Source organism: Oncorhynchus clarkii, chromosome 10, assembly GCF_045791955.1.
Source record: "Oncorhynchus clarkii lewisi isolate Uvic-CL-2024 chromosome 10, UVic_Ocla_1.0, whole genome shotgun sequence".
NCBI classification, from domain to species: Eukaryota; Metazoa; Chordata; class Actinopteri; order Salmoniformes; family Salmonidae; genus Oncorhynchus; species Oncorhynchus clarkii.
The window spans coordinates 33,627,110-33,653,457 of record NC_092156.1 but is presented as its reverse complement, the minus strand read 5'-3'; the positions used below and the strand labels follow the sequence as shown (position 1 = coordinate 33,653,457).

At 41.8% G+C, this 26,348-nt stretch overlaps 1 protein-coding gene across 3 annotated transcripts; it reads right to left on the bottom strand.

Annotated features, from left to right (window-relative positions):
- On the bottom strand, positions 1-24,100 carry LOC139418297 (solute carrier organic anion transporter family member 2B1-like). Of its 3 annotated transcripts, none has more exons than XM_071167661.1 (16): positions 23,991-24,097; positions 21,402-21,516; positions 20,361-20,449; positions 15,646-15,783; positions 15,233-15,395; positions 13,257-13,481; positions 12,643-12,741; positions 7,024-7,154; positions 6,462-6,558; positions 6,045-6,209; positions 4,630-4,819; positions 4,378-4,528; positions 3,758-3,915; positions 2,687-2,751; positions 2,151-2,271; positions 1-1,890 (listed from the first exon to the last, which is right to left on the bottom strand). In XM_071167661.1, the coding sequence occupies exons 3-16, from the start codon at positions 20,445-20,447 to the stop codon at positions 1,704-1,706; spliced, it is 1,977 nt and encodes a 658-aa protein (XP_071023762.1). In that variant the 5' UTR covers positions 20,448-20,449; positions 21,402-21,516; positions 23,991-24,097; the 3' UTR covers positions 1-1,703. The 3 variants fall into 3 exon arrangements, 2 of the variants coding, with proteins under 2 accessions (XP_071023762.1, XP_071023761.1); XR_011635297.1 differs by lacking the exon at positions 21,402-21,516 and having other exon boundaries at positions 1,092-1,307; positions 1,526-1,890; positions 23,991-24,094; XM_071167660.1 differs by lacking the exon at positions 21,402-21,516 and having other exon boundaries at positions 23,991-24,100.
- Between the last annotated feature and the right edge of the window lie 2,248 nt (positions 24,101-26,348).

Sequence of the window (26,348 nt, the reverse complement as noted above, 5' to 3'; positions counted from 1 at the left end):
TGTCTGCTGATAGAGTTTATTAACCTGGTGTGTCATCACTCATGATGGCAGTTAGAAAATCATGGTTCAGTTATCACAACATCCTCCCTCCACCTTTAACTCCCTCCTCTAACTCCTCTCTGAGAGAACAATACCCTCTTCCATGTCACAAGGGTTCACATTAGTTTATAACATGCATGATTTCTTCCCTGTTTGGAAAGGAACTTTAAACTCACAATAGAGGTCAGAGGTCACGATAAAGAGGTCAATTGACCTCAACCAAAACACTGTAATTACCATGGAAATGCGTGGGGGAAAGATCTCGAGTCTCCTCATTGCCCCACAGCAAAATTATCCTACATTTAGGCTATTGTTTATATGTGTATTTCACACTGTTGAGGTCAAAATCAGAGTATAATGCTGGTATGGATGTCAACCCCAACACATGTTCATATCTTCATTGGCACCAATCAAATGCATTACAGTTGTAAACGACTTTGACTACCATCAACGATTTCTGTATGCTAACCAGCTTATACAAATAGCAGTTAGCATTTAGCAGTCACTTCATCTAAACCTGAAAAGATTTGCAACGAAAACAGCCAAATATATCAAAATCGGACATAAGTAACCACATTGTGGGTCTGTTACAACACAAAAATCATGACAGATTTGACAAATATCCACTTTGTTAGATCAGATTTGTTGAATGTGCATCAATCTGGTTAATGGAACATCTGCGTTACCACATCTATGCTTACATACCATAACTCATTACATGACAAGAGCAATGGAGAAAAAGATGCATTGTGCATAAATGTCCATCAAATAAAAATCCCACTGACAAGAATTGTAAGAATACTGTAAACTGTACGTAAAAATATTTACATTGTTTCACATGATAAGATTCAAAGCATTATATCGTATTCGAGTTGTATAAATGTAAGGCGCTTGCTTACTGAATCTATAATGATCCTTTTCTTTGAAAGTATAAATTCACTATTTTATATTGTTTACAAAGGCCCAAAAAACATTTTAAAAAACAAAGAAAAATATATGGTATATACATGTTTTCTAAAAACAACCAACACCTGAAGAGTATTGGCTTAGTGGGAGTTTGGTTTTCTAATGCTGTCTTTGGTCTGGTGGCTCGAGTCGACAAGGTGAAAATTCTGTCAATGTGCCCTTTAGAAAGGCACCTGAATCTGCTCCAGGGACGGCGTACTAATATGGCTGACCCTGTAAAACAACACATTTCACTGCACCTAATTGGTGGATGTGACAATAAAATTCTACTATAAAAAATGTCTAGAGATCTAGGATCAGTTTACAGCTTACCCTCCCCGTGTCCTAACCTTAAGCATAAGAGAGATGGAAAAAGATTTGACCTTGTATCAGTGGAAAGGGGAGCCCTCAGACTGGTTCCAGAGAATGACACGCTATGTTACCATGGCTCAGATACAGCACTGGCAATTTGGGAGCAGTAATAGTGTAGAGATATTTAAACACTCCTCATTGGCCAACGGGAGGAGAGAGAGAAACAGTTCCTCCCATGGACAAAATAGAGGACACAAAGTAAGAGATGGACTCTCCCTGAGAAAGATGCCCACGGAGCACTTCTCATCTCTGTAGTCTTCATCATGATTCTCTAGAGAATTAGATACATTTTTCTTCTCTGTCTACCCAGCTTGTAATTCAGTTAAATTATCTTTCTCAGTCCTCTCTCATGCTGGCATCCTCTGCAGTTCTTTGGAGGCGGTGTTGTTGTCGGGACTCTTTACTCCGTTCACCACAGTGTATCTCTGTTCCGCCTGCTGGCCTTGTTGTCCTGCCCTATGTCTCAGGATGAGGAGAGAGAGCAGGAAGCAGATGAACGCTCCGCAAACAAACAACACCTGCAGTCCCAGGAACCTGGCCATTAAAGAGATGGAAACTGTAAATATCATACATCCAAGATATTCTGTATTCTCTATAACAGACCTGCATTTAATACATACCGTATGGCAAATACTTAAAAAAATGGAGCTGCGCTTGATTTAGTTTGCCTGGTAAAATGGTCCCAAAAGTGCAATGGAATGGTCCCAAAAGTGCAAACTCTAAGTATGGCTTAAATGGCTGATATGGAGGCATGAGTCATTGGGCAGGGGGAGGGTATATCTGCTGTTGCTTGCCTCTGTCTGAAGAGGTCCATGTTGTAGTAGTGACATGATGTGTTCCTCCCACACTTCTTCCCCCAGAGGATACAGGTGGTGTCTATGGCAATGCCATACAGGACTGGGGCTGGCAGGAATGCTGGAGACACACACATACACCAATTACAAATACACATCCACGTGAACACGCACACACAGACATGCATGCACGTACGCACGTGCACACACATACACAATTGGCTGAGAGGTTGTGAGATGATTCTTCTTGAGTGGCAGTGTTGATATGTGTCATTATCCCTCTAGAGATGTGTTTTCTGAGTTTACATGATCCTGCTTCACGTCACCTAACAGGACAGCCAGAGAGGAATTTCGGGGATGGATTTTTGAAAAGGCATTTTTTCCAAGACGTTTGCTGTTCAAACCGTGGATGTCAAGCAGAAAGGTTGATAACGGTGAAAGTGAATCACTGTGCATTGGTCGTTTATCTACATTTCTTTGAATCCCGGACAAAGATGTGATAGTGTGGCTGTCTGTGAAATGTTGATATAACTCACCCAGCATTCTGAAGAGCATGTACTGAACTCCCACAGCAAAAGACTTATCCTCTGTTCTCACTGACCTGCAGGGTAGAGAGAGGGAGAGAGCGAGAGAGATGGAAAAAGTGAAGGAGAGGGTAAAGGGGATGAAGAGGGAAAGGATGGGAGCGGGTCAACATCAGTCACAGTAACCAGTTCTGGCGTGAAGAAGTTACTGACCAGCTGGAGGGAGTTTGCGTTTAGCTCAGCGTGAAACAGAACAGCTGAACGGATGCAGTAAATTATGTCAGACGTATCATACACACATCCTACACACACACACACACACACACACACACACACACACACACACACACACACACACACACACACACACACACACACACACACACACACACACACACACAAGCACAATTGTACACACACACACTGCGTTGCTTAAATATCAACATGCAAAAACTACCCCCATCTAATTTATCTTAAAATCTTTGTTGTTGCATGTGCAGTTGCTGACTGATAAATGAGTCATCTTTAGCGGACTGTCTAAGTGTTACCCAGTGAGGAAGCAGAAAGCTCTGTTCTTTATTCTCTTATTATGTTTGCTATCATCCCCACAGGCCCAGTCATGCTGATCATAGACCAACCAACAGACACACACAGTGCTGACGTGTGTATGGTTTGTGTGTGTGTGTGTGTGCGTGTGCGTGTGCGTGTGCATGTGCGTATGTGTGTGTGTGTGTGTGTGTGTGTGTGTGCAGGCTCAAACATGCTGTAACGAAGGAGGAATGTGTTAGAACCAACTGAGCCATCATGACGGATGATAATGTTATGATACAGTGGCAACTACTGCCTCAGGGCTAAGCAATAGAACTAGTGTCTGTGTCCCTGCAATAATAACTAAGGGAGAGCGTGAGAGAACTCAGATACCTCAGGCTTACCATGGGGACACGACTGCACATGACTCTCTCTCTAACTTTGTAGGTAGGTGATTAGTGTGTGTTCAAATGTGTGTGTATGTGTGTGTGTGTGTGTGTGTGTGTGTGTGTGTGTGTGTGTGTGTGTGTGTGTGTGTGTGTGTGTGTGCTGTACCTCAGTATCATCATGTATGATGGCGTCTGTGAGAAGGATGCAATGAAGCAGGTGAGGGCAGAGAGAACCATAAAGGGCAAGAGGAGGTGTTCACAGTTGCTACCGCATGTCCCTGGCAACGCATGGGACCCGTTGATACAGCCACAGTTTGTGTAGTTCTGTCAGAGAAAGAGTCACATGACATTAACCACCAGCCAATCACCATTGCATCTGGCAGTAGCTGTTGGCATAGTAGGTGTGAATGAGAATCACTCATCTCGCAAAATAAAAGTACATTATCAAGAAACTGGCTTGATAGTCTCTGGCTTCAAGGAAAGGGAATAGTCTTCTCCTGAGCTTTGTATGGGGGTGCAGTGTGTGTGAGTTTTCAGTCTAAATAATACTGGGTCTGGCTGTAAACCCTGTTTTCCATTGAGTAGACATCTGACAGTAAAGCAGAAGTGAGGCCCATTTAGAGCTGTCTATATCTATGTCTATATCCTGGAAATTCATAATCTTTGGTTTCTGCATGTTATGTGATTTAGTTTTCTCACTGTGTTCTCTTTAACCTCAATATGATTGGCCTGATTGGGAAAGTTAGGATTCAGCCTATTCATGAACAGGCAGGTGTAGTGGTTTACCAGGACTTTGATGGTGTTGTTGTCCTGTACTTTGGTCATGCAACCTGCATGACAGGGTGATATGAACTCCACCCCGTCTGAGCCACACACTGGGTTAAAAGTCTCGGTCGGACAGGAGCACCCAGCGCTACACCCCAAGGAACCATTCTGTCTGAGAACAGAGGAAGAAGAAAGAGGAATGGTACCTGGTGGAGTACACAATGGCAACTTAAGGCTTCAGTGCTGTTTTAAGGATAGGTGATGGTAACCTACGTGGTGGGGTAGACGCCAGTGACACTCTGTGTGGAGCAGCCGAGGAGGAGGAGAGGCAGAGCGGTGAGCATACACATCAAGATGGCTGCCGTGCACATGAGGGCGGAGCCTCTAGTAGAAATACTCAGCCTCCTCATCAGAGCCCCACCTAGCACGATGCCCAGCACCGCTAGAGGGATGCTCACCCCACCTACAGGCACACAGAGGTTAAGGATCCTTTTTTTTTTAATTTTGAGGATCCTTTTTTTCAATTTTTGCCTAAAATGACACACCCAAATCTAACTGCCTGTAGCTCAGGCCCTGAAGCAAGGATATGCATATTCTTGGTACCATTTGAAAGGAAACGCTTTGTAGTTTGTGGAAATGTGAAAGGAATGTAGGATAATATAACATAACAGATCGGGTAAAAGATAATACAAAGAAAAAACCAACCATTCTTTTGTCTTTTTTTTTAACCATCATCTTTGAAGTGCAAGAGAAAGGCCATAATGTATTAGTCCAGCTCAGGTGTAATATAGATTTTGGCCACTAGATGGCATCAGTGTACGAGGATCGTTTTAGATTGATCCAATGAACCATTGCATTTCTGTAACAAAATGTCGTATCAAGACTGCCCAAATGTGCCTAATTTGTCTATTAAGAAAGCATAACAGTCACTCCGATTTCAGTTTTGAACACGTTCCAGGTCGTGTTTTTTGCAGTCACCCTGCACATCTCAGAAGATAGATCTCAGAAGACAACATGGTTCCGGAGACATGAGCTCTGGGCTGCCTGCCTTTGAAAAAGAACCTTGTGCTTCCCCTTACATAGGCGGGGTGGTTCCCCTCAGCCTAGCTCTGTTAACCCCCTCCTAATAATAGTTGGCCTTATTTTGTAGTCATGTAAAATGTTGATATTGGCAGCTTCAGGTGCTGACACGGGAGATTCTGCACCCTGCCAAAGAACTAAAACACTGGGGTAAAGGGAAATAAAGTAAATCCCATCCATATGTGACCCTGCTATAAACAGTAGTGGGCGGCAGGGTTTTGATTGCCTGTGCTCTCGCATACAAGGGAGTCTTTGTCTTCTGGAATGATTACCTCCAGTTGCTCAATAGCTTCTGTTTCTGTGGTAAAATTCCATGCTCTCTGTGCTATTCATAGACCCCTGGAGAGTTGGAGCATTATCTATTATTAATCTCAGCTAGTATTAAGTATGTATATGATGTGATATTACCCATTTTCTTATTCCTATCAGATCTGAGTCAAATACACATGCCAAATGCTTGAGTTTTGCAGATTTGATTTTAAAGTAATAACTCTCCATTGAGTGGAATTTTAACTTGGTCCATTGGTTCTATTTTTTCTTTATTAGACAAACCCTAACCTTAATCTAAATCAAGATGTTTCACAGAGATAACGAATAATGTCTCTCACCGATCATCATGTTGGAGAAGGAGGCAGTCTGGGTGAACTGGCGTTCTATGAACTTGGCCATAAAGGTGGCGAGGCCGGCTACCATCGCTGCCAGGTGGACCTGTGCCAGCACCACCAACAGGTAGATGGGGTTCCGCAGCGTCCGCAGGACGATACAGGGGAAACCTGGGAGAAAAAGGGGGAGGGAGGGAGAGGGGGGCTAATGGCTAATGACCTCACTGCTTAAGACAATATTTACCACGGGGGTCGCAACAATAGAGGAAGAGAGAGGACACAATGTGACCACTTCTACGTTTTATATACTATCAGTATGTATATCAGTGTCTGTCACCCTTAATGCCCTGTAATCACCCGTAGACACAGTGAAGAGAAATGGAAAGAAAACAGACGGATGTGGTTTTTATAAAAGTGCCTCACTTTTGAGAAACTGTGTGAGGGTGAGTTCCTGGACGGGGTCTGGCAGTGGTTTCTTTTCCTCTTCTGCTCTGGGCTCTGTGGCATCACTTCCAGTTTCCTAACCAGGGGAGAGAAAGAAGCACACCGCAATTATGCGCTGTACCTGTATTACAACAGATTAGAGTTTGATCACGGCACAGCAAATACGTAATCCTGTCAATATTGCATTAACGCCAAGCTTCAGAGCTTTTAAAGCCTTGGCCAGCGTTCAAGAGACTGTGTGTGTGTTTGTGTGTTTGTGCGGCTATGCTATGCTATTGAGCAAGACCTGGCACAATGATTCTTCTTTGTGCCAGATGACTGATGAAAGAAACATGAAACAAAGACTCAACCTATTTTGTAATATTCCCTTACAGAATGATAGATATCAGCCAGGACCTTATTCAACAAGGTCAAACCGCATCACTCTTTCTCTGAACCAAAGTTTTTCTATATGAGAAGATTATTCAACTTTCATTACATTTTTTTAGTTCATGCTTAATAAGACATGTGACAACGTGTCAGCTTGTATCCCATACTACACCTCTTTGGGCATCTGTCGGGGGAAGAAGAGGTAGGGCAGGGAGGTGAGGAAGAGGAAGGAGGCTGCCACCAAGAAGCCTAGCCACCAGGCTCCCACCCAGCGAGGGTCTTTTCGCTCCAAACCTATCTGATCTGCAGTTAGGAGAAAGACATGTTACTGTATTAGTGGCAAAGTAAAGTATTCAAAAATAATAAAACAACAATATTCAATTAAATAACCAATGCAATCAAAGGTACTGTATGTATTGAAGTGCACCCTGAGAAAGGTAAGTAAGTGAGTAAGTAAGTAAGTAAGTGAGTAAGACATTCACAAGGCTGCGGGGCCAGATGGATTACCAGGACGTGTGCTCCGGGCATGTGCTGACCAACTGGCAGGTGTCTTCACTGACATTTTCAACACGTCCCTGATTGAGTCTGTAATACCAACATGCTTCAAGCAGACCACCATAGTCCCTGTGCCCAAGAACACAAAGGCAACCTGCCTAAATAACTTCAGACCCATGGCACTCCGTAGCCATGAAGTGCTTTGAAAGGCTGGTAATGGCTCACATCAACACCATTATCCCAGAAACCCTAGACCCACTCCAATTTGCATACCGCCCAAACAGATCCACAGATGATGCAATCTCTATTGCACTTCACACTGCTCTTTCCCACCTGGACAAAAGGAACACCTACAGTGGGGCAAAAAAGTATTTAGTCAGCCACCAATTGTGCAAGTTCTCCCACTTAAAAAGATGAGAGAGGCCTGTCATTTCCATCATAGGTACACTTCAACAATGACAGACAAAATGAGAGAAAAAAATCCAGAAAATCACATTGTAGGATTTTTAATGAATTGATTTGCAAATTATGGTGGAAAATAAGTATTTGGTCACCTACAAACAAGCAAGATTTCTGGCTCTCACAGACCTGTAACTTCTTCTTTAAGAGGCTCCTCTGTCCTCCACTCGTTACCTGTATTAATGGCACCTGTTTGAACTTGTTATCAGTATAAAAGACACCTGTCCACAACCTCAAACAGTCACACTCCAAACTCCACTATGGCCAAGACCAAAGAGCTGTCAAAGGACACCAGAAACAAAATTGTAGACCTGCACCAGGCTGGGAAGACTGAATCTGCAATAGGTAAGCAGCTTGGTTTGAAGAAATCAACTGTGAGAGCAATTATTAGGAAATGGAAGACATACAAGACCACTAATAATCTCCCTCGATCTGGGGCTCCACACAAGAGCTCACTCCTTGGGGTCAAAATGATCACAAGAACGGTGAGCAAAAATCCCAGAACCACACGGGGGGACCTAGTGAATGACCTGCAGAGAGTTGGGACCAAAGTAACAAAGCCTACCATCAGTAACACACTACGCCGCCAGGGACTCAAATCCTGCAGTGCCAGACGTGTCCCCCTGCTTAAGCCAGTACATGTCCAGGCCCATCTGAAGTTTGCTAGAGAGCATTTGGATGATCCAGAAGAAGATTGGGAGAATGTCATATGGTCAGATGAAACCAAAATATAACTTTTTGGTAAAAACTCAACTTGTTGTGTTTGGAGGACAAAGAATGGTGAGTTGCATCCAAAGAACACCATACCTACTGTGAAGCATGGGGGTGGAAACATCATGCTTTGGGGCTGTTTTTCTGCAAAGGGACCAGGACGACTGATCCGTGTAAAGGAAAGAATGAATGGGGCCATGTATCGTGAGATTTTGAGTGAAAACCTCCTTCCATCAGCAAGGGCATTGAAGATGAAACGTGGCTGGGTCTTTCAGCATGACAATGATCCCAAACACACCGCCCGGGCAACAAATGAGTGGCTTCGTAAGAAGCATTTCAAGGTCCTGGTCTGTCATAGTTGAAGTGTACCTATGATGAAAATTACAGGCCTCTCTCATCTTTTTAAGTGGGAGAACTTGCACAATTGGTGGCTGACTAAATACTTTTTTTCCCCACTGTATGATGAACAGAGAGTAGCAGTAGCATAAAAAGAGGGGGTGGCGGGTGGTGGGACACAATGCAGATAGCCCGGTTAGCCAGCAGTTGAAAGTCCGTGTTGCCCAGCAACAGCCCCAAAACATCACTGCTCTAGAGGAGATCTGCATGGAGGAATGGGCCAAAATACCAGCAACAGTGTGTGAAAACCTTGTGAAGACTTACAGAAAACGTTTGACCTCTGTCATTGCCAACAAAGGGTATATAACAAAGTTATTGACCAAATACTTATTTTCCACCATAATTTGCAAATAAATTAATTTAAAATCCTACAATGTGATTTTCTGGATTTCTTTTCTAATTTTGTCTGTCATAGTTGAAGTGTACCTATGATGAAAATTACAGGCCTCTCTCATATTTTTAAGTGGGAGAACTTGCACAATTGGTGGCTGACTAAATACTTTTTTGCCCCACTGTATATGCATAGTCACTATAACGATACCTACATGTACATTCTACCTCAATAAGCCTGATTAACCGGTGTCTGTGCATAGCCTTGCTACTCTTATTTTCAAATGTCTTTTTACTGTTGTTTTATTTCTTTACTTACTTACTTACTTACACACACACACACACACACACACACACACACACACACACACACATACTTTTTTCCTCTCTTTTCTCCGCACTATTGGTTAGAGCCTGTAAGTAAGCATTTCACTGTTGTATTCGGCGTACGTGTCAAATAGACTTTGATTTGATTTGAGAACACTTCCTGGTTTAAAACGTTATAACCTTTTGAAAGAATGTTGATATTAGGAAAGAAAGTAGATTTTTTTCCCTTGGCATTTTTCAACAGAACATTGAATCTCTTTCTAACTGACAGCAGCTTCCAGGAAGAAGTCATTTTCTTTTTCACTGTGAGAAACTCCACATTCATTCTGAATGACTAAAGTGAAAGACTGAGTGAATGAGCTCATACCAGCTGTTCAGAGAGACCGAGATTCCAGTTAAGAACATATTTTCCTCCAAAAAGGGAAGAAGCTAATTTCTATCACAGAAATTCATCTGATATCATGCACTTTTCTACAGAAGTAAATAACTATAGATATGCACCAACATACCCCCACACACGGCACACACACACGCACACACACTTACATACTTCAGCAGGCGTTTGAACAGTTTGAACATGTCCCCAATCACTAACGATGCTCTCACACCTTGATAAATGAGATGCATCAAACTGGAAGGACGAGATCAATTACATGAAACTGGAAAGACAGGACAATGGTCCATGACCATGACTGGGGTAAATCCAGTTTCTGAGGTGTCTAAAGCATTGCAGGGAAAGCTGTGGTTCACACAGAATGAGGTGGATTGGAAAAGTCCTTGATGAAAACCTGCTCCAGACTGCTCAGGTCCTTATGACTGGGGCAAAGGTTCACCTTCAAATAGGACAACGACCCTAAGCACACAGCCAAGACAACACAGGAGTGACTTCGGGACAAGTCTCTGAATGTCCTTGAGTGACCCCGCCAGACCTGAAAATAGCTGCAGCAACACTCCCCATCCAACCTGGCAGAGCTTGAGAGGATCTGCAGAGAAGAATGGGAGAAATACCCCAAATACAGGTGTGCCAAGCTTGTAGCATCATAGCCAAGAAGACTAAAGGCTGTAATCGCTGTAGCATCATAGCCAAGAAGACTAAAGGCTGTAATCGCTGCCAAAGGTGCTTCAACAAAGTACTGAGTAAAGTGTGAGAGAGAGAGAGAGAGAGAGAGAGAGAGAGAGAGAGAGAGAGAGAGAGAGAGAGAGAGAGAGAGAGAGAGAGAGAGAGAGAGAGTCAGTCAGTGAGTGAATAAGTAAGAGACCTGGCACATTTGGTTCCTTGGAAGTTGTGGGAACGTGTTTTTTGGTTCCGGGAACGAAGCCCTAAGATTCCTGACCGGTAAAACGGAACGTTTTGAAACATTCTGAGAACTTAAGCTGTTTTTAAGTTGTAGTGAGGTTTTCCTGGGAGGTTTAAAAGCTCTGAGAACGGAAATTATCGTATTTAAAGGTAAATACAGTTCCTTCAGAAAATATTCACAAACCTCTGCTTTTTCCTCATTTTGTTGTGTTACAGCCTACACCCAATACCCCATAATGTCAAAGTGGAATTATATATTTTTAGAAATGTTTACAAATTCATTAAAAATGAAAAGCTTACATGTCTTGAGTCAATAAGTTTTCAACCCCTTTGTTATGGAAAGCCTAAACAAGTTGAGGGTTAAACATATACTTAACAAGTTAAAAAGTAGCTTGGACTCACTCTGTGTGCAATTGTAGTGTTTAACATTATTTTTGAATGACTGACTACCTCACCTCTGTATACCTCATACATTGCAGTTACTCTGCAATACTAACGAAACCACAGATTGAAAAGAAGGAAACCCGTACAAAATATTCCAAAACATGCATCCTGTTTGCAAACAGGATGCATGTTTTGGAATATTTTTTATTCTGTACAGGCTTCCTTCTTTTCACTCTGTCATTTGGGTTAGTATTGTGGAGTAACTACAATGTTGTTGATCCATCCTCAGTTTTTTCCTATCAGAGCCATTAAACTGTTTTAAAGTCACCATTGGCCTCATGGTGAAATCCATGAGCGGTTTCCTTCCTCTCCGACAACTGAGTTAGGAAGGATGTCTGTATCTTTGTAGTGACTGGCTGTATCAATACGTCATCCAAAGTGTAATTAATAACTTCACCATGCTCTAAGGGATATTCAATGTGTGATTTTTTTACCAATAGGGGCCCTTCTACCAATAGGTGCCCTTCTTCACGAGGCATTGGTAAACCTCGCTGGTCTTTGTGGTTGAATCTGTGTTTGAAATTCTCTGCTCAACTAAGGGAACTTACAAATAATTGTATGTTTGGGGTACAGAGATGAGGTAGTCATTCAAAAATCATTCTAAAAAACACTATTATTGCATATTATTGCATATATACATGTATAGAGTGAGTCCATGCAATTTATTTTGTGACTTGTAAAGCATATTTTTACTCCTGAACTTATTTAAGCTTGCTATATCCCTTATTTAACATTTTTATTTAACCTTTATTTAATGAGGCAAGTCAGTTAAGAACAAATTCTTATTCGGCAAGAGAGACACCACAACACTACATAAAGAGAGACCTTAGACAACAACATAGGATGGCAGCAACACATGACAACACAGCATGGTAGCAACACAACATGACAACAACATGGTAGCAAAACAGCATGGCAGCAGCGCAACATGATAGCAGCACAAAACATGGTTCAAACATTATTGGGCACAGACAACAGCACAAAGGGTAAGAAGGTAGAGACAATAATACATCACGTGAATCAGCCACAACTGTCAGTAAGAGTGTCCATGATTGAGTCTTTGAATGAAGAGACGTTTCAGTCATACTGTATCAAAGCTGTTGAATACCTATTGACAAGACATTTCAGCTTTTCAATTTGAATTAATTTCAAGCAGAGTTCCACTGTGACATTATGGGGTATCATATCTCAAATCTCAATTGAATCCATTTTAAATTCAGGCAATAACACAACAACATGTGGGATAAAGTCAAGGGGTGTGAGTACTTTCTGAAGGCACTGTAGTACTTACAGAAAGTGTCACAGTGTGATGCATTTTGTGTATGTGCTCACCTTTGGACATCTTGTCGATGTCGACATAAAAGCGCAACATGAAGGAGCCCATCATAAAGCCAAAAGCAGGACCAATAGACGTGACAGCCAGGAGGATGCCTGCAGGGGGAACCACAGTCAGACATGTCACCCCAGTTGTGGGATCAATACAGTGGCATGGAAAATAATACTTATCGTTTGGTTTCTCCCCCAGATCATACTTCGAAGTTGATGAAAGGAAAATGAAAAACTGCCCATTGTTTGCTGATCTCAAGTATAATTTTATCAAAAAGATTACACACATGACACAGCCTTGAGACCAGCAAAACAATGAGTGGATACAAAACATTCACTTTAGTTTCATTACTATTTTTCCACATCCTGCACCAAGGTTATGTGTGAAATTCCGAATCTAACTCATTCTAATGTCCTTGCAAGTATTCTCAGAATTGGAGGGGATTAAGTGGAGCCCAAAATTGCGGGAACATTAGAGAAGAATGGTGCAACTCTCCATTTAAAAAAACCAACAGTGATAATATTGATTCCTAGTTAAAAACCCAAAAGACCTGCATCAGAATGTGTATTTCCTGTATTCCAAGAATTCCCTGTTTCCCAGTCACTCCCAGTGCTCATACCGAGGTAGAGAGGAGAGTTCCTCTTGCTGGCATAGTCATCAATGTAGGAGATTCCGAAGGGTTGGATGGGAACACCGCCGATTCCCAGGAGTAGCTGTCCTAGGAGCAGGAGTGGGAATACTCCCTGCTGGGAGTGACTCTCCTGCTGAGTGCAGCTATGATTGGACAAGGGTGATTGGAAAGAGCTCTCTAATTGGCAGAGGCCAGAGTCGTCATCCTTGGATTCTAAGGAACACAGGTAGAGGTAGGAAGGAGTTAAGAGTTAGGTGATAACTATTATTTTTGTTTTGGGATTCAAAGAAATATAGTGCCTTGCGAAAGTATTCGGCCCCCTTGAACTTTGCGACCTTTTGCCACATTTCAGGATTCAAACATAAATATAGAAAACTGTATTTTTTTGTGAAGAATCAACAACAAGTGGGACACAATCATGAAGTGGAACGACATTTATTGGATATTTCAAACTTTTTAAACAAATCAAAAACTGAAAAATTGGGCGTGCAAAATTATTCAGCCCTCTTAAGTTAATACTTTGTAGCGCCACCTTTTGCTGCGATTACAGCTGTAAATCGCTTGGGGTATGTCTCTATCAGTTTTGCACATCGAGAGACTGACATTTTTTCCCATTCCTCCTTGCAAAACAGCTCGAGCTCAGTGAGGTTAGATGGAGAGCATTTGTGAACATCAGTTTTCAGTTCTTTCCACAGATTCTCGATTGGATTCAGGTCTGGACTTTGACTTGGCCATTCTAACACCTGGATATGTTTATTTTTGAACCATTCCATTGTAGATTTTGCTTTATGTTTTGGATCATTGTCTTGTTGGAAGACAAATCTCCGTCCCAGTCTCAGGTCTTTTGCAGACTCCATCAGGTTTTCTTCCAGAATGGTCCTGTATTTGGCTCCATCCATCTTCCCATCAATTGTAACCATCTTCCCTGTCCCTGCTGAAGAAAAGCAGGCCCAAACCATGATGCTGCCACCACCATGTTTGACAGTGGGGATGGTGTGTTCAGCTGTGTTGCTTTTACGCCAAACATAATGTTTTGCATTGTTGCCAAAAAGTTCAATTTTGGTTTCATCTGACCAGAGCACCTTCTTCCACATGTTTGGTGTGTCTCCCAGGTGGCTTGTGGCAAACTTTAAACAACACTTTTTATGGATATCTTTAAGAAATAGCTTTCTTCTTGCCACTCTTCCATAAAGGCCAGATTTGTGCAATATACGACTGATTGTTGTCCTATGGACAGAGTCTCCCACCTCAGCTGTAGATCTCTGCAGTTCATCCAGAGTGATCATGGGCCTCTTGGCTGCATCTCTGATCAGTCTTCTCCTTGTATGAGCTGAAAGTTTAGAGGGACGGCCAGGTCTTGGTAGATTTGCAGTGGTCTGATACTCCTTCCATTTCAATATTATCGCTTGCACAGTGCTCCTTGGGATGTTTAAAGCTTGGGAAATATTTTTGTATCCAAATCCGGCTTTAAACTTCTTCACAACAGTATCTCGGACCTGCCTGGTGTGTTCCTTGTTCTTCATGATGCTCTCTGCGCTTTTAACGGACCTCTGAGACTATCACAGTGCAGGTGCATTTATACGGAGACTTGATTACACACAGGTGGATTGTATTTATCATCATTAGTCATTTAGGTCAACATTGGATCATTCAGAGATCCTCACTGAACTTCTGGAGAGAGTTTGCTGCACTGAAAGTAAAGGGGCTGAATAATTTTGCACGCCCAATTTTTCAGTTTTTGATTTGTTAAAAAAGTTTGAAATATCCAATAAATGTCGTTCCACTTCATGATTGTGTCCCACTTGTTGTTGATTCTTCACAAAAAAATACAGTTTTATATCTTTATGTTTGAAGCCTGAAATGTGGCAAAAGGTCGCAAAGTTCAAGGGGGCCGAATACTTTCGCAAGGCACTGTATGTATGTACGTATGTATGTATGAATGTGTGTGTGTGTATGTGACTTACCGCTGATGTGGTCTGTGTACTGGTAGGGGCCACTGATGAAATGAGACATGGCCATTATCAGAGCAGCCAGACTGACCAACAGTGCCCCTCCACCAATGAACCGTGGTCTGTGGACACGGCTACCAAAGAAACTAACAAACACTATCAGGACTATGTTCCCCACCTACACACACACATAAACACACACACACACAGAGAATCATGAGCACAACACACTCACACAAACACAACCATTAACACACTCATGTGCCCACTCTCACATGTAAACATTTAAAGTATACAATTGTTTTCATATATAAATACAAATAATAATCTGAACCTATATGGATCTGGAAATTATCAGTCAATCTTCCTGTTATCTTGATCAGCCCAAAAGAGTGGTGGGATAGGGTCAGGGTTAGGTTTAGGCTTACCTCATTGAAGGATGCCAAGATGCCAGACTTCTGGCTAGAGAAGCCATAGCGTCTCTCTATGGTGGAGATGGAGCTCTTCAGATATCCAGACACCAACAGCTGGGCCAGCTGGAGCATGCCATGGCACAGCACAAATAACTAGAGGAGAGACAGGAGAGAGAGGACAGAGAGGGAAGGGAGAGAGAGTTTGAAAACCATAGTAGATCCTTTGTTTATGGTTTCATCATTATGCAGACAGACTGTATATACATGAAGTGTATAAAACATATTGTTCCCAGCTTACTCTAAGTAGTTAATAATATGATCTGATCAATTAACTACAGAGAGCTCAAAAGTCTGATTTAAATATTCAGGAGAACTTCTTGTTCCACACGGGTCACTATGTCTAGCTGCACATTTGACACCTTTAAAACTTTGTAGTGATCTCTTCCCGCTCAGATCCCGGTAACAGGATTGATTTGACAACATCCAGTGAAATTGCAGCGCGCCAAATTCAAAAACAGAAATATTCATTATAGAAATACACAAAACATTAATATATAATACATCAAAATAAAGCTTAACTTCTTGTTAACCGAGCCTCAGTGTTAGATTTCAAAAAGGCTTTACAGCGAAAGCAGACCATGCGATTATCTGAGGACAGCACCCCGCATACAAACACATGAAAATCATATTTCAACCAGCCAGGTGCGACACAAAACTCAGATATAACGATAGAATTCATGCCTTATCTTTGAAGATCATCTTCTGTTGGCTCTCCAAAATGTCCCAGAAACATCACAAATGGTCCTTTTGTTTGATAAATTCCTTCTTATATCCCCAAAATGCCCATTTATTTGGCGCGTTCGATTCAGAAAATACACCAGTTCCAACTCGCCCAACACGACGTATCTAATAAGTTACCTGTAAACTTGGTCCAAACATTTCAAACAACGTTCTTAATCCAAACTTAGGTATCGTAAAACGTAAATAATCGATCAAATTTAAGACGGGATAAACTGTGTTCAATACCGAACGAAAACAAAGTGAAGCGCATTCCAAGTTGTGCGCACCAAACGACTAGAGTCCACCTGGAGTGACACATGGAAAGAACAGGGCTACTCCTTCATTTCTCAAAAGAAAAACATCAACCAATGTCTGAGACTGTTGCCATCTAGTGGAAGCCATAGGAACTGCAACCAGATTCCTATTAAAAAGGGCTTACCATAGAAAAATAATGGAAAACAGATTGACCTCAATTTATTTTCTTCCCTGGATGGATTGTGCTCGGGGTTTCACCTGACAAATCAGTTCTGTTATACTCACAGACATTATTCAAACAGTTTTATAAACTTCAGAGGGGTTTCTATCCAAGTCTACTAATAATGTGCATATCCTAGCTTCTGGGCCTGAGTAGCAGGCAGTTTACTTTGGGCACACTTTTCATCCGGACGTGAAATTACTGCCCCCTATCCCTAAGAAGTTTGTAAAGAAAGTATGTAATGCAACAAAACATATTGATGCAGTAGTCAAGAGGGTCTGGAGGCCTATGAGTAACTTTATGAGGATTTTCACAACCAGAGCAAAATCTGTTACATACTATACAAGTCAAAGGTTTGGACACAGCTATTCTTTCAAGGGTTTTTCTTTATTTTTTACTATTTTCTACATTGTAGAATAATAGTGAAGACATCACAACTATGAAATAACACATGGGATCATGTAGTAACCAAAAAAGTGTTAAACAAATCAAAAATAAATTTTAGATTTTAGATTTTTTACAAAGAGTGTGCAAAGCTATCATCAAGGCAAAGGGTGGCTACTGTAAAAAAATCAAAAATATATTTTGATTTGTTTAACACTTTTTTGGTTACTACATGATTCCACATGTGTTATTGTATAGTTTTGATGTCTTCACTATTATTCTACAATGTAGAAAATAGTACAAATAAATAAAAACCCTTGAATGAGTAGGTGTCACACCCTGATCTGATTCACCTGTCTTTGTGTTTGTCTCCACCCCCCTCCAGGTGTCGCCCATCTTCCTCATTATCCCCAGTGTACTTATACCTGTGTTCTCTGTTAGCCTGTTGCCAGTTCGTTTTCTTTAGTCAAGCCTATCAACGTCTTTTCCATGCTCCTGGCTGGCTCTAGTTCCTGGTTTCCTGGCTTTGACCATTCTGCCTGCCCTGACCCTGACCCTGGATTACTGAACTCTACCTACCCTGAGCCTGCCTGCTGTTCTGTACCTTTCTGAACTTTTCTGAATCAGAGGTGCGGGTGTCTAACTTAATCAAAATCCAAATCTTCAGCGCCCAGGGAGTTAACTGCCTTGCTCAGAATAACAGATTTTTACCTTGTCGGGTCGGGGATTCTATCCAGCAACCTTTTGTTTACTGGCGCAGTGCTCTAACCACTAGGCTATTTATAAGCACATGCGCTGCCAATACAGGTTAATGGTCAGAGTACCAGCTTGGAGTCGTGAGGCTGCTGGTTGGTTTGGTGGCCATGAGGCCTTTAGTTTGGTTTTGTTTCTTTACTTTGGGCATGCCGTTTGTTTTCTTTTTGTATTTATTGTCAACATCTGCGCAAATCGACAATCTGTTTGGACTGCCCAACCAAGAGGTCAAGAGAGACAGAGCTGGCCCTGGACCAAGGTAAGGTTGCTGTCCCCCTGGGCACATGTACATTCAACAACTACGCACATAAACTGATTTCTCAAAAAGAAACATCCTCTCACTGTCAACTGTGTTTATTTTCAGCAAACTTAACATATGTAAATATTTGTATGAACATAACAAGATTTAACAACTGAGACATAAACTGAACAAGTTCCACAGACATGTGACCAACAGAAATGGAATAATGTGTCCCTGAACAAAGGGGGGTTCAAAATCAAAAGTAACAGTCAGTATCTGGTGTGGCCACCAGCTGCATTAAGTACTAAATTGCATCATCTCCTCATGGACTGCACCAGATTAGCCAGTTCTTGCTGTGATATGTTACCCCACTCTTCCATCAAGGCACCTGCAAGTTCCCGGACATTTCTGGGGCGAATGGCCCTAGCCCTCACCCTCCGATCCAACAGGTCCCATGGCTGGTGGCATTGTCATGCTGGAGGGTCATGTCAGGATGAGCCCGCAGGAAGGGTACCACATGAGGGAGGAGGATGTCTTCCCTGTAACGTACAGCGTTGAGATTGTCTCCAATGACAACAAGCTCAGTCCGATGATGCTGTGACACACCGCCCCAGACCATGATGGACCCTCCACCTCCAAATCGATCCCGCTCCAGAGTACAGGCCTCAGTGTAACGCTCATTCCTTCAACGATTAACGCGAATCCGACCATCACCCCTCGTGAGACAAAACCGTGACTCGTCAGTGAAGAGCACTTTTTGCCAGTCCTGTCTGGTCCAGTGGGTTTGTGCCCACTGGGTTTGTGCCCATAGGCAACGTTGTTGCCGGTGATGTCTGGTGAGGACCGGTTTTACAGCAGGCCTACAAGCCCTCAGTCCAGTCTCTCTCAGTCTATTGCAGACAGTCGGAGCACTGATGGAGGGATTGTGTGTTCCTGGTGTATTCTATTGCAGACAGTCGGAGCACTGATGGAGGGATTGTGTGTTCCAGGTGCCATCCTGTACCTGGAACAAAGACCCCTACACTTAGCGAGTGCAACAATATTAGCAGGCTAGTTAATCGGTTTCATAAGTGTCTAGAAGCTTTCCCATGCATACCCCATTCCGAGGACATGTTTATGTGTTTCTAAATCTGGAAACAACACAAGGATGTGCTAAAAACACCAGGAAACACAACCCCACCTGGGACTATAGAGGAAAATAACAGTACAGGATGCCAAAACATCAATGTTTTCACTACAGTAAGAAATAAACTAAATTACAGATCGTAAAATAAGGAAGATTCACTCCCTTTCCTCCCTTTCCTCTCCAAATATTTTTTTATTCTCCAGTCCCAAAACATATCCTGCCAATTAAGGTAGGTTCATTTCCTTAATGTTAGCATGCTAGCATGCTCCTCTTACCCCATGAGGTCATCATGTCTGGATTCCTGAACCACAATCTGTAGACACAGATTTGACCTCACTTCCTAGTATTGTCTCAGTTCTGTGACAACACAACCCATAATTCAGACCGATACATTACTTGGGCTTATTCGACATTACAGACCATCCTCAAATCAGCTTGCAACCTAAATAGCTACTCATTATTGTTTGTAGATCAATCAGTCAGTCAGTCACAATTTACCCACACATTTTTGCAGATTTGATGCTCTCTAACATGGCCACTCACTGAGAGTTGGGAGTAATGATGTGAGATGAGACAGGTAGATGAGGTGATAGACAGGAGCAGTATGTAATATTTAAGACATATATTAGATTTCTTGGTGTTTTTTTGAAAGACCCTGCTTAGAAACACCTAAAATTGCCTAGTACTGCTTTTTACCTTTTCATAATCCAAATACCATCAGTTGCAGCAAGGATGTGAAGAGGTTTTGTCTTGTTAATGTTTTTGCTATTGTCAACCTCGCAAACGAGAACCAATCATTTAGGAAGTTGTACACAACAGCAACAGCCAGACGGTAAAATGCTAATTAGCAGAATCACGTGGCTTTCTAAAAAGTATGTTACTCTCATGGATTTCTATTCCGATGCTACTTCTGGTATTGAATTGACATTTGGAGCTAGTTGCAGGTGAAAATGATACACTTTTGAGCCTACCTTGATGCTGTTGAAGGGGCCCCTGCATCTTGAGGGAGGCGTCGACCTCTGTGAATCAGAGTTCAGCTGGAAGTCGCTGGCTGTCATATCTGCAGAGACGGAAGAGGAAGCAAGACATCACATCACACTATTTTTTTCGGGTTCATATACTGCCAATAAACTAAGCAGACCAGACCCAGCTGCTAATGCATTGGTGCCTATGGAAGAGTCACCCCCTTAATAACTCCACCTACATATTACTTCAACCAAACTGTAAACCTGCACATTGACTCTGTACCACCCTGTATATAGTCTCGCTATTGTTATTTTACTGCTGCTCTTTAATTACTTGTTACTTTTATTTCTTGTTCTTAGTCATATTTGTTTTTAAACTGCATTATTGCTTAGGGGCTCGTAAGTAAGCATTTCACTGTAAGGACCTGTTGCCTTCGGTGCCTACATATAACTACATCTAAAGTATGAACATACTGTATGAATAAGGTCTGACATTTCCCCACTGGACATTGACCATGTTAACGTGAGCACAGCAGTCTGGATTGTAGCTCATATCCCACATAAGGTCTTATTCGGGATGAGCTCTTTACATGTACTTTTAATATCCAGCTCATGAGTATCCCTGTATCCATGAATAATCAGAATATTCCTCATTTAAGTGTATGGGTTAAATGGAATAGTAACAGAAATATGGACACGGACGGCAGGACTATAACCTCACATGTAATAAACTCAGCAATTAAAAGAAACGTCCCTTTTTCAGGACCCCGTCTTTCAAAGATCATTCATAAAAATCCAAATAACTTCACAGATCTTCATTGTAAAGGGTTTAAACACATGCTTGTTCACTGAACCATAAACAATTAATGAACATGCACCTGTTGAACGGTCGTTAAGCAGACCGAAACGGACAATTCTTTCTAATGGTTAACGGCCTGAGTAGGATATCTTAATTTATCCACTGTTGTTGATACCTGTCTGTCACACTTGCCCAACTCACTGATCCGACCCAGGGACTAGAAAAAAATATTTTCGAAAGTCTCTCACCTTATCACACAATGTTATGCAAATGAGTTGCTGTATGTGAGGATGTGGGAGGCATGCTGAGAGAGAGTTTTTGGGAAGCCATTTAGTGCACCCCAGCACTGACCAGCTGCACAATCTGTTCATCCAAATAAAATACAACTTAATTGTTTCATGGTAAATCAGCGTACTAGACTGTTTACGCTAGTCAACAAACAATGTGCGAATTCCGGTGGCCTTCGTTAAAATACTATAGAAATTACACAAGAATTCCAGTCAGACTATATTCCTTGTACTCTGGTTACTGTGTATCCTCAATCTTTATACTCACTTTGTATCTCTGTACTTTGAACTCCTGCTTACTTTAATCTCTGCTGGTGTTATGTATCTACTGCTGTTGTTTAATGCAGATGTGCTATTCATTTAAATCATATTGAGACACGATGCTTTGTGTAGTATTCAGATTGAAGAGAAATTATCTGCATTTACATTAGAATGGGAAAAAGAGCTGTGTTTCCCTCTGCGTGGTCAGGTTTCCTGTATACCCAGGCAGGCGTGTTATATGACTTGAAATGGGGAGTTTTATGCCCTGTCAAAGTGCATATGTCTGCAGCTCCATGGTCTTTAACAGAAACAGCTGGAGATCGTCCAGGACTACAGATATAGGATTTTAATTTGAACCAGTTTTCTACATCATGTGCGCATGAGTTGCATGTGGTTGTCTGTGTAGGAGAGAAATATCTCTGAATTACAGATATTAAGATAACCTTGACTCCCAAGTAACTCTCACTCACTCATATTGCAATGTGTGTGTGTGTGTGTATGTTTGTGTGTGTGTGGTTGTACATGTGTGAGATAAAATTAACACACCATTTTGATAGCCTTGACTCTAAGCAAATCCTCACTCCAACATATTGAATCATATTGAAATACAGTATGTGTGTGTATGGTACAGAATACTATTAAGGGGTAAATCCCCCTTGGACTGACTCTGCTAGTTTAGTTTTCCTGTCCAGGGGAGATTCCTGGAATGTGGGATGTAGTGTGGTTGTCCATTCTCCCCCACAAATTGCACAATGCTGAGAAAGAGAGGGGGAGTGAGAGAGAAAGAAAAAATAAAAAGAGAGAGGAGGGGGGACAGACAGACAGATAGATAGATACAGTAGTAGATAGATAGTCAATTTGAAAGTCAATGAAAGTCATCACTCCTCCCCTCAAGACTCCCAGGCTGTAATGACATGCTTCCCTCTGAATTGTAACAGTTGGGTAAATTACTGTGCATATTACACACAAGATCAGACCAAACAATGCAGTAAAAAAAAAGAAAGATCTGACCTGCAGACCACAAAGAGCAGAGGTTGCATAGCACTGGCCACTGAAACACACTATGGAGAAGCATTTCCAGATGTGTGACCTTCATTTAACTAGGCAAGTCAGATGCATGGTATCATCAACTAGATTTAGCCATGGGTCAATAATTACATATAATTTGTAAACTGGCTGCAAGAAGCCCAAACATATATATAATGTTTGACTAAAACATGATAATTTCAAACCTTGCTTACATTTGTATACGATCACATTGTGTTATGAGTGGGAATACTTGGGAACAGATTTCGTAAATTAAAATCACTTGGAGCTGATTTCCTGGTGTTTTTTTAATGTCCACCAATGAACATTTCACACACACAAAAAAAACATATACAGTACCAGTCAGAAGTTTGTACACACATAATCAATCAAGGGGTTTTCTTTATTTTACTATTTTCTACATTGTAGAATAATAGTGAAGACATCAAAACGATGAAATAACACATATGGAATCATGTAGTAAGCAAAAAAGTGGTTGAGAGAATGCCAAGAGTGTGCAAAGCTGTCATCAAGGCAATGGGTGGGTACTTTGAAGAATCTCAAATATAAAATATATTTAGATTTGTTTAACACTTTTTTTGGTTACTACATGTGTGTTATTTCATAGTTTTGATGTCTTCACTATTATTCTACAATGTGGGAAAATAGTAAAATAAAGAAAAACCCTTGAATGAATAGATGTGTCCAAACTTTTGACTCAGTTGGGGAACCCTGACATTGTGTTCCGACAGTAAAAGCAGTAACAAAGGGCCAATGCACTTATGCTGCCATATATAGTGTTTTGTAGGGAGTTGTGTATGTTTGTGCAACACAGGAGTTGTTGCATCTGCTGTCAGCAGAGATAAGATGAGCGGGAGATAACTACCAATCAGATGTGGAATGTCATCAAAAACAAATTCTGAACCACGATAGCAGCATAGCAGCATAGCATAACAGCCGGATCGGAATTACGGGTCACGGAAATAACAACCTTAATTTCAGACTCCTCAAATACATACGCACAAAAGCAATACCTTTAAGATGAGGTATTACTAAGCCCCTGGTGTTAATTGTTAGGCGCATGCCCTAAATGCCAGAAGGACAGTTCAACCAAACACATGCTCCAAACAGCAACCTTTCCTTTCACACATACGCTCTACACACTGCACACTAAATGAGATAACAGTGTCTGTCTCCTCACTACTAGAGTTAGTGGATCACAGTTAAAAGCAGTAGTACAGAACAGTACAGTTGTTCACTTACTCTGTAGATGGAGCTGTGGTGTAGGGGTGTTCTCTGTGTCCAATCCTGTCATAGAGCTATGGTGTAGTGTTGCGTTCAGTTTCCACTCCTCATTCACACAGAACACTACTGAGCTTGGAATCCCAGGAGGTAGCTCTCACTTGATGAAATAGGCGTGCTCACTGTTAAGGAATTCCATGACCAGAGGTGAGTGGGGCTGGGAGTGGGAATTCTATAGTAAACTGTAGTATCCCTCGATCATGTGTAGTACTTACTATTGAATGTTGTAATATACTATAGAATACTATAGTAAATACTACAGTATTATCCACAAAAAAACACTTGTAAATACTACGGTAATGTTCGCAGAAACACTACAGTCCGCAAAAGCACTAGACTTTTTTAACTATAGTAAAAACTAAAGTATTTAATTTGCATGTACCCTGTCCATTCCCCTATCCATTTCCCAATATATGCCACCCATAAGTGAGAAACCTACATGCCAAGTATATGTCGTATATTGTGTTCCCTAAAGGTTATAGAAAAGAGCAGAAGCTCTGAACTATCCTTTCAGACCTCAGTCCTACCTACAGGTTAAAGCAAATTTGCTCTTTTAGTATACCCGAGTAGATTTCCTGAAGGAAAAAGCCTCCACTTCTATGTCAAAGATAATAAAACCAAAACACTATAGTAAATACTACAGTAATGTCAGCAAAAACACTACAGTAAATACTACAGTATACTACCGTTTGCACAAACACTACAGTAAATACTACAGTATACTAAAATCTGCAAAAACACTACATTAATTACTATATCAAATCAAATCACATTTTATTGGTCTCATGCACATGGTTAGCAGATGTAAATGCGAGTGTAGCGAAATGCTTGTGCTTCTAGTTCTGACAGTGCAGTAATATCTAACAATTCCACAACAACTACCTAATATACACAAATCTAAAAACCAGCAGGATACCACCCTGCATACCACTGCTGGTTTGCTTCTGAAGCTAAGCAGGGTTGGTCCTGGTCAGTCCCTGGATGGGACACCAGATGATGCTGGAAGTGGTGTTGGAGGACCAGTAGGAGGCCCTCTTTCCTCTGTTCTACATATTATCCCAATACCCCAGGGCAGTGATTGGGGACACTGCCCTGTGTAGGGTGCTTTCTTTTGGATGGGATGTTAAATGGGTGTCCTGACTCTCTGAGGTCATTAAAGATCCCATGGCACTTATTGTAAGAGTAGGGGTGTTAACCCTGGTGTCCTGGCTAAATTCCCAATCTGCCCCTCAAACCATCATGGTTACCTAAGAATCCCCAGTTTACAATTGGCTCATTCCTCCCCCTCCTCTCCCCTGTAACTATTCCCCAGGTTGTTGCTGTTAATGAGAATGTGTTCTCAGTCAACTTACCTGCTAAAATAATGGATGAATAAATAAAATAAAGGAATGGAATAACAATATGTACAAATGGATGTGTGATGACTGAGTGTCACAGGCAAGATGCAGTAGATGATATAACATACAGTATATACATATGAGTAATGTAAGATATCTAAATGTTATTAAAGGGGCATTATTTAAAGTGATTAGGGATCCATTTAATAAAGTGGCCAATGATTTGAGTCTGTATGTTGGCAGCAGCCTCTGTGTCAGTGATGGCTGTTTAACAGTCTGATGTCCTTGAGATAAGAAGCTGTTTTTCAGTCTCTCGGTCCCAGCTTTGATGCACCTGTACTGACCTCGCCTTCTGGATGGTAGCAGGGTGAACAGGTAGTGGCTCGGGTGGTTGTTGTCCTTGATTATCTTTTTGGCCTTCCTGTGACATCGGGTGCTGTAAGTGTCCTGAAGGGCAGGTAGTTTGCCCCCGGTGATGCGTTGGGCAGACCACGCTACCCTCTGGAGAGCCTTGCGGTTGAGGCCAGTGCAGTAGCCATACCAGGTGGTGATACAGCCCGACAGGATGCTCTCTATTGTGCATTTGTAAAAGTTTGTGAGGGTTTTAGGTGACAAGCCAAATTTCTTCAGCCTCCTGAGGTTGAAGAGGCGCTGTTGCGTCTTCTTCACCACACTGTCTGTGTGGGTGGACCATTTCAGTTTGTCCGTGGATAGGGGACTGCTACCTCTGCTGTTTCCTGAAGTCCACGATCATCTCTTTTGTTTAGTTGACATTGAGTAAGAGGTTGTTTTCCTAATACCACACTCCAAGTGCCTTCACCTCCTCCCTGTAGGCTGTCTCGTCATTGTTGGTAATCAAGCCCACTACTGTTGTGTCGTCTGTAAACTTGATGATTTAGTTGAAGGCGTGCATGGCCACACAGTCATGGGTGAACAGGGTACAGGAGGGGGCTGAAAACGCACCTTTGTGGGGCCCCAGTGT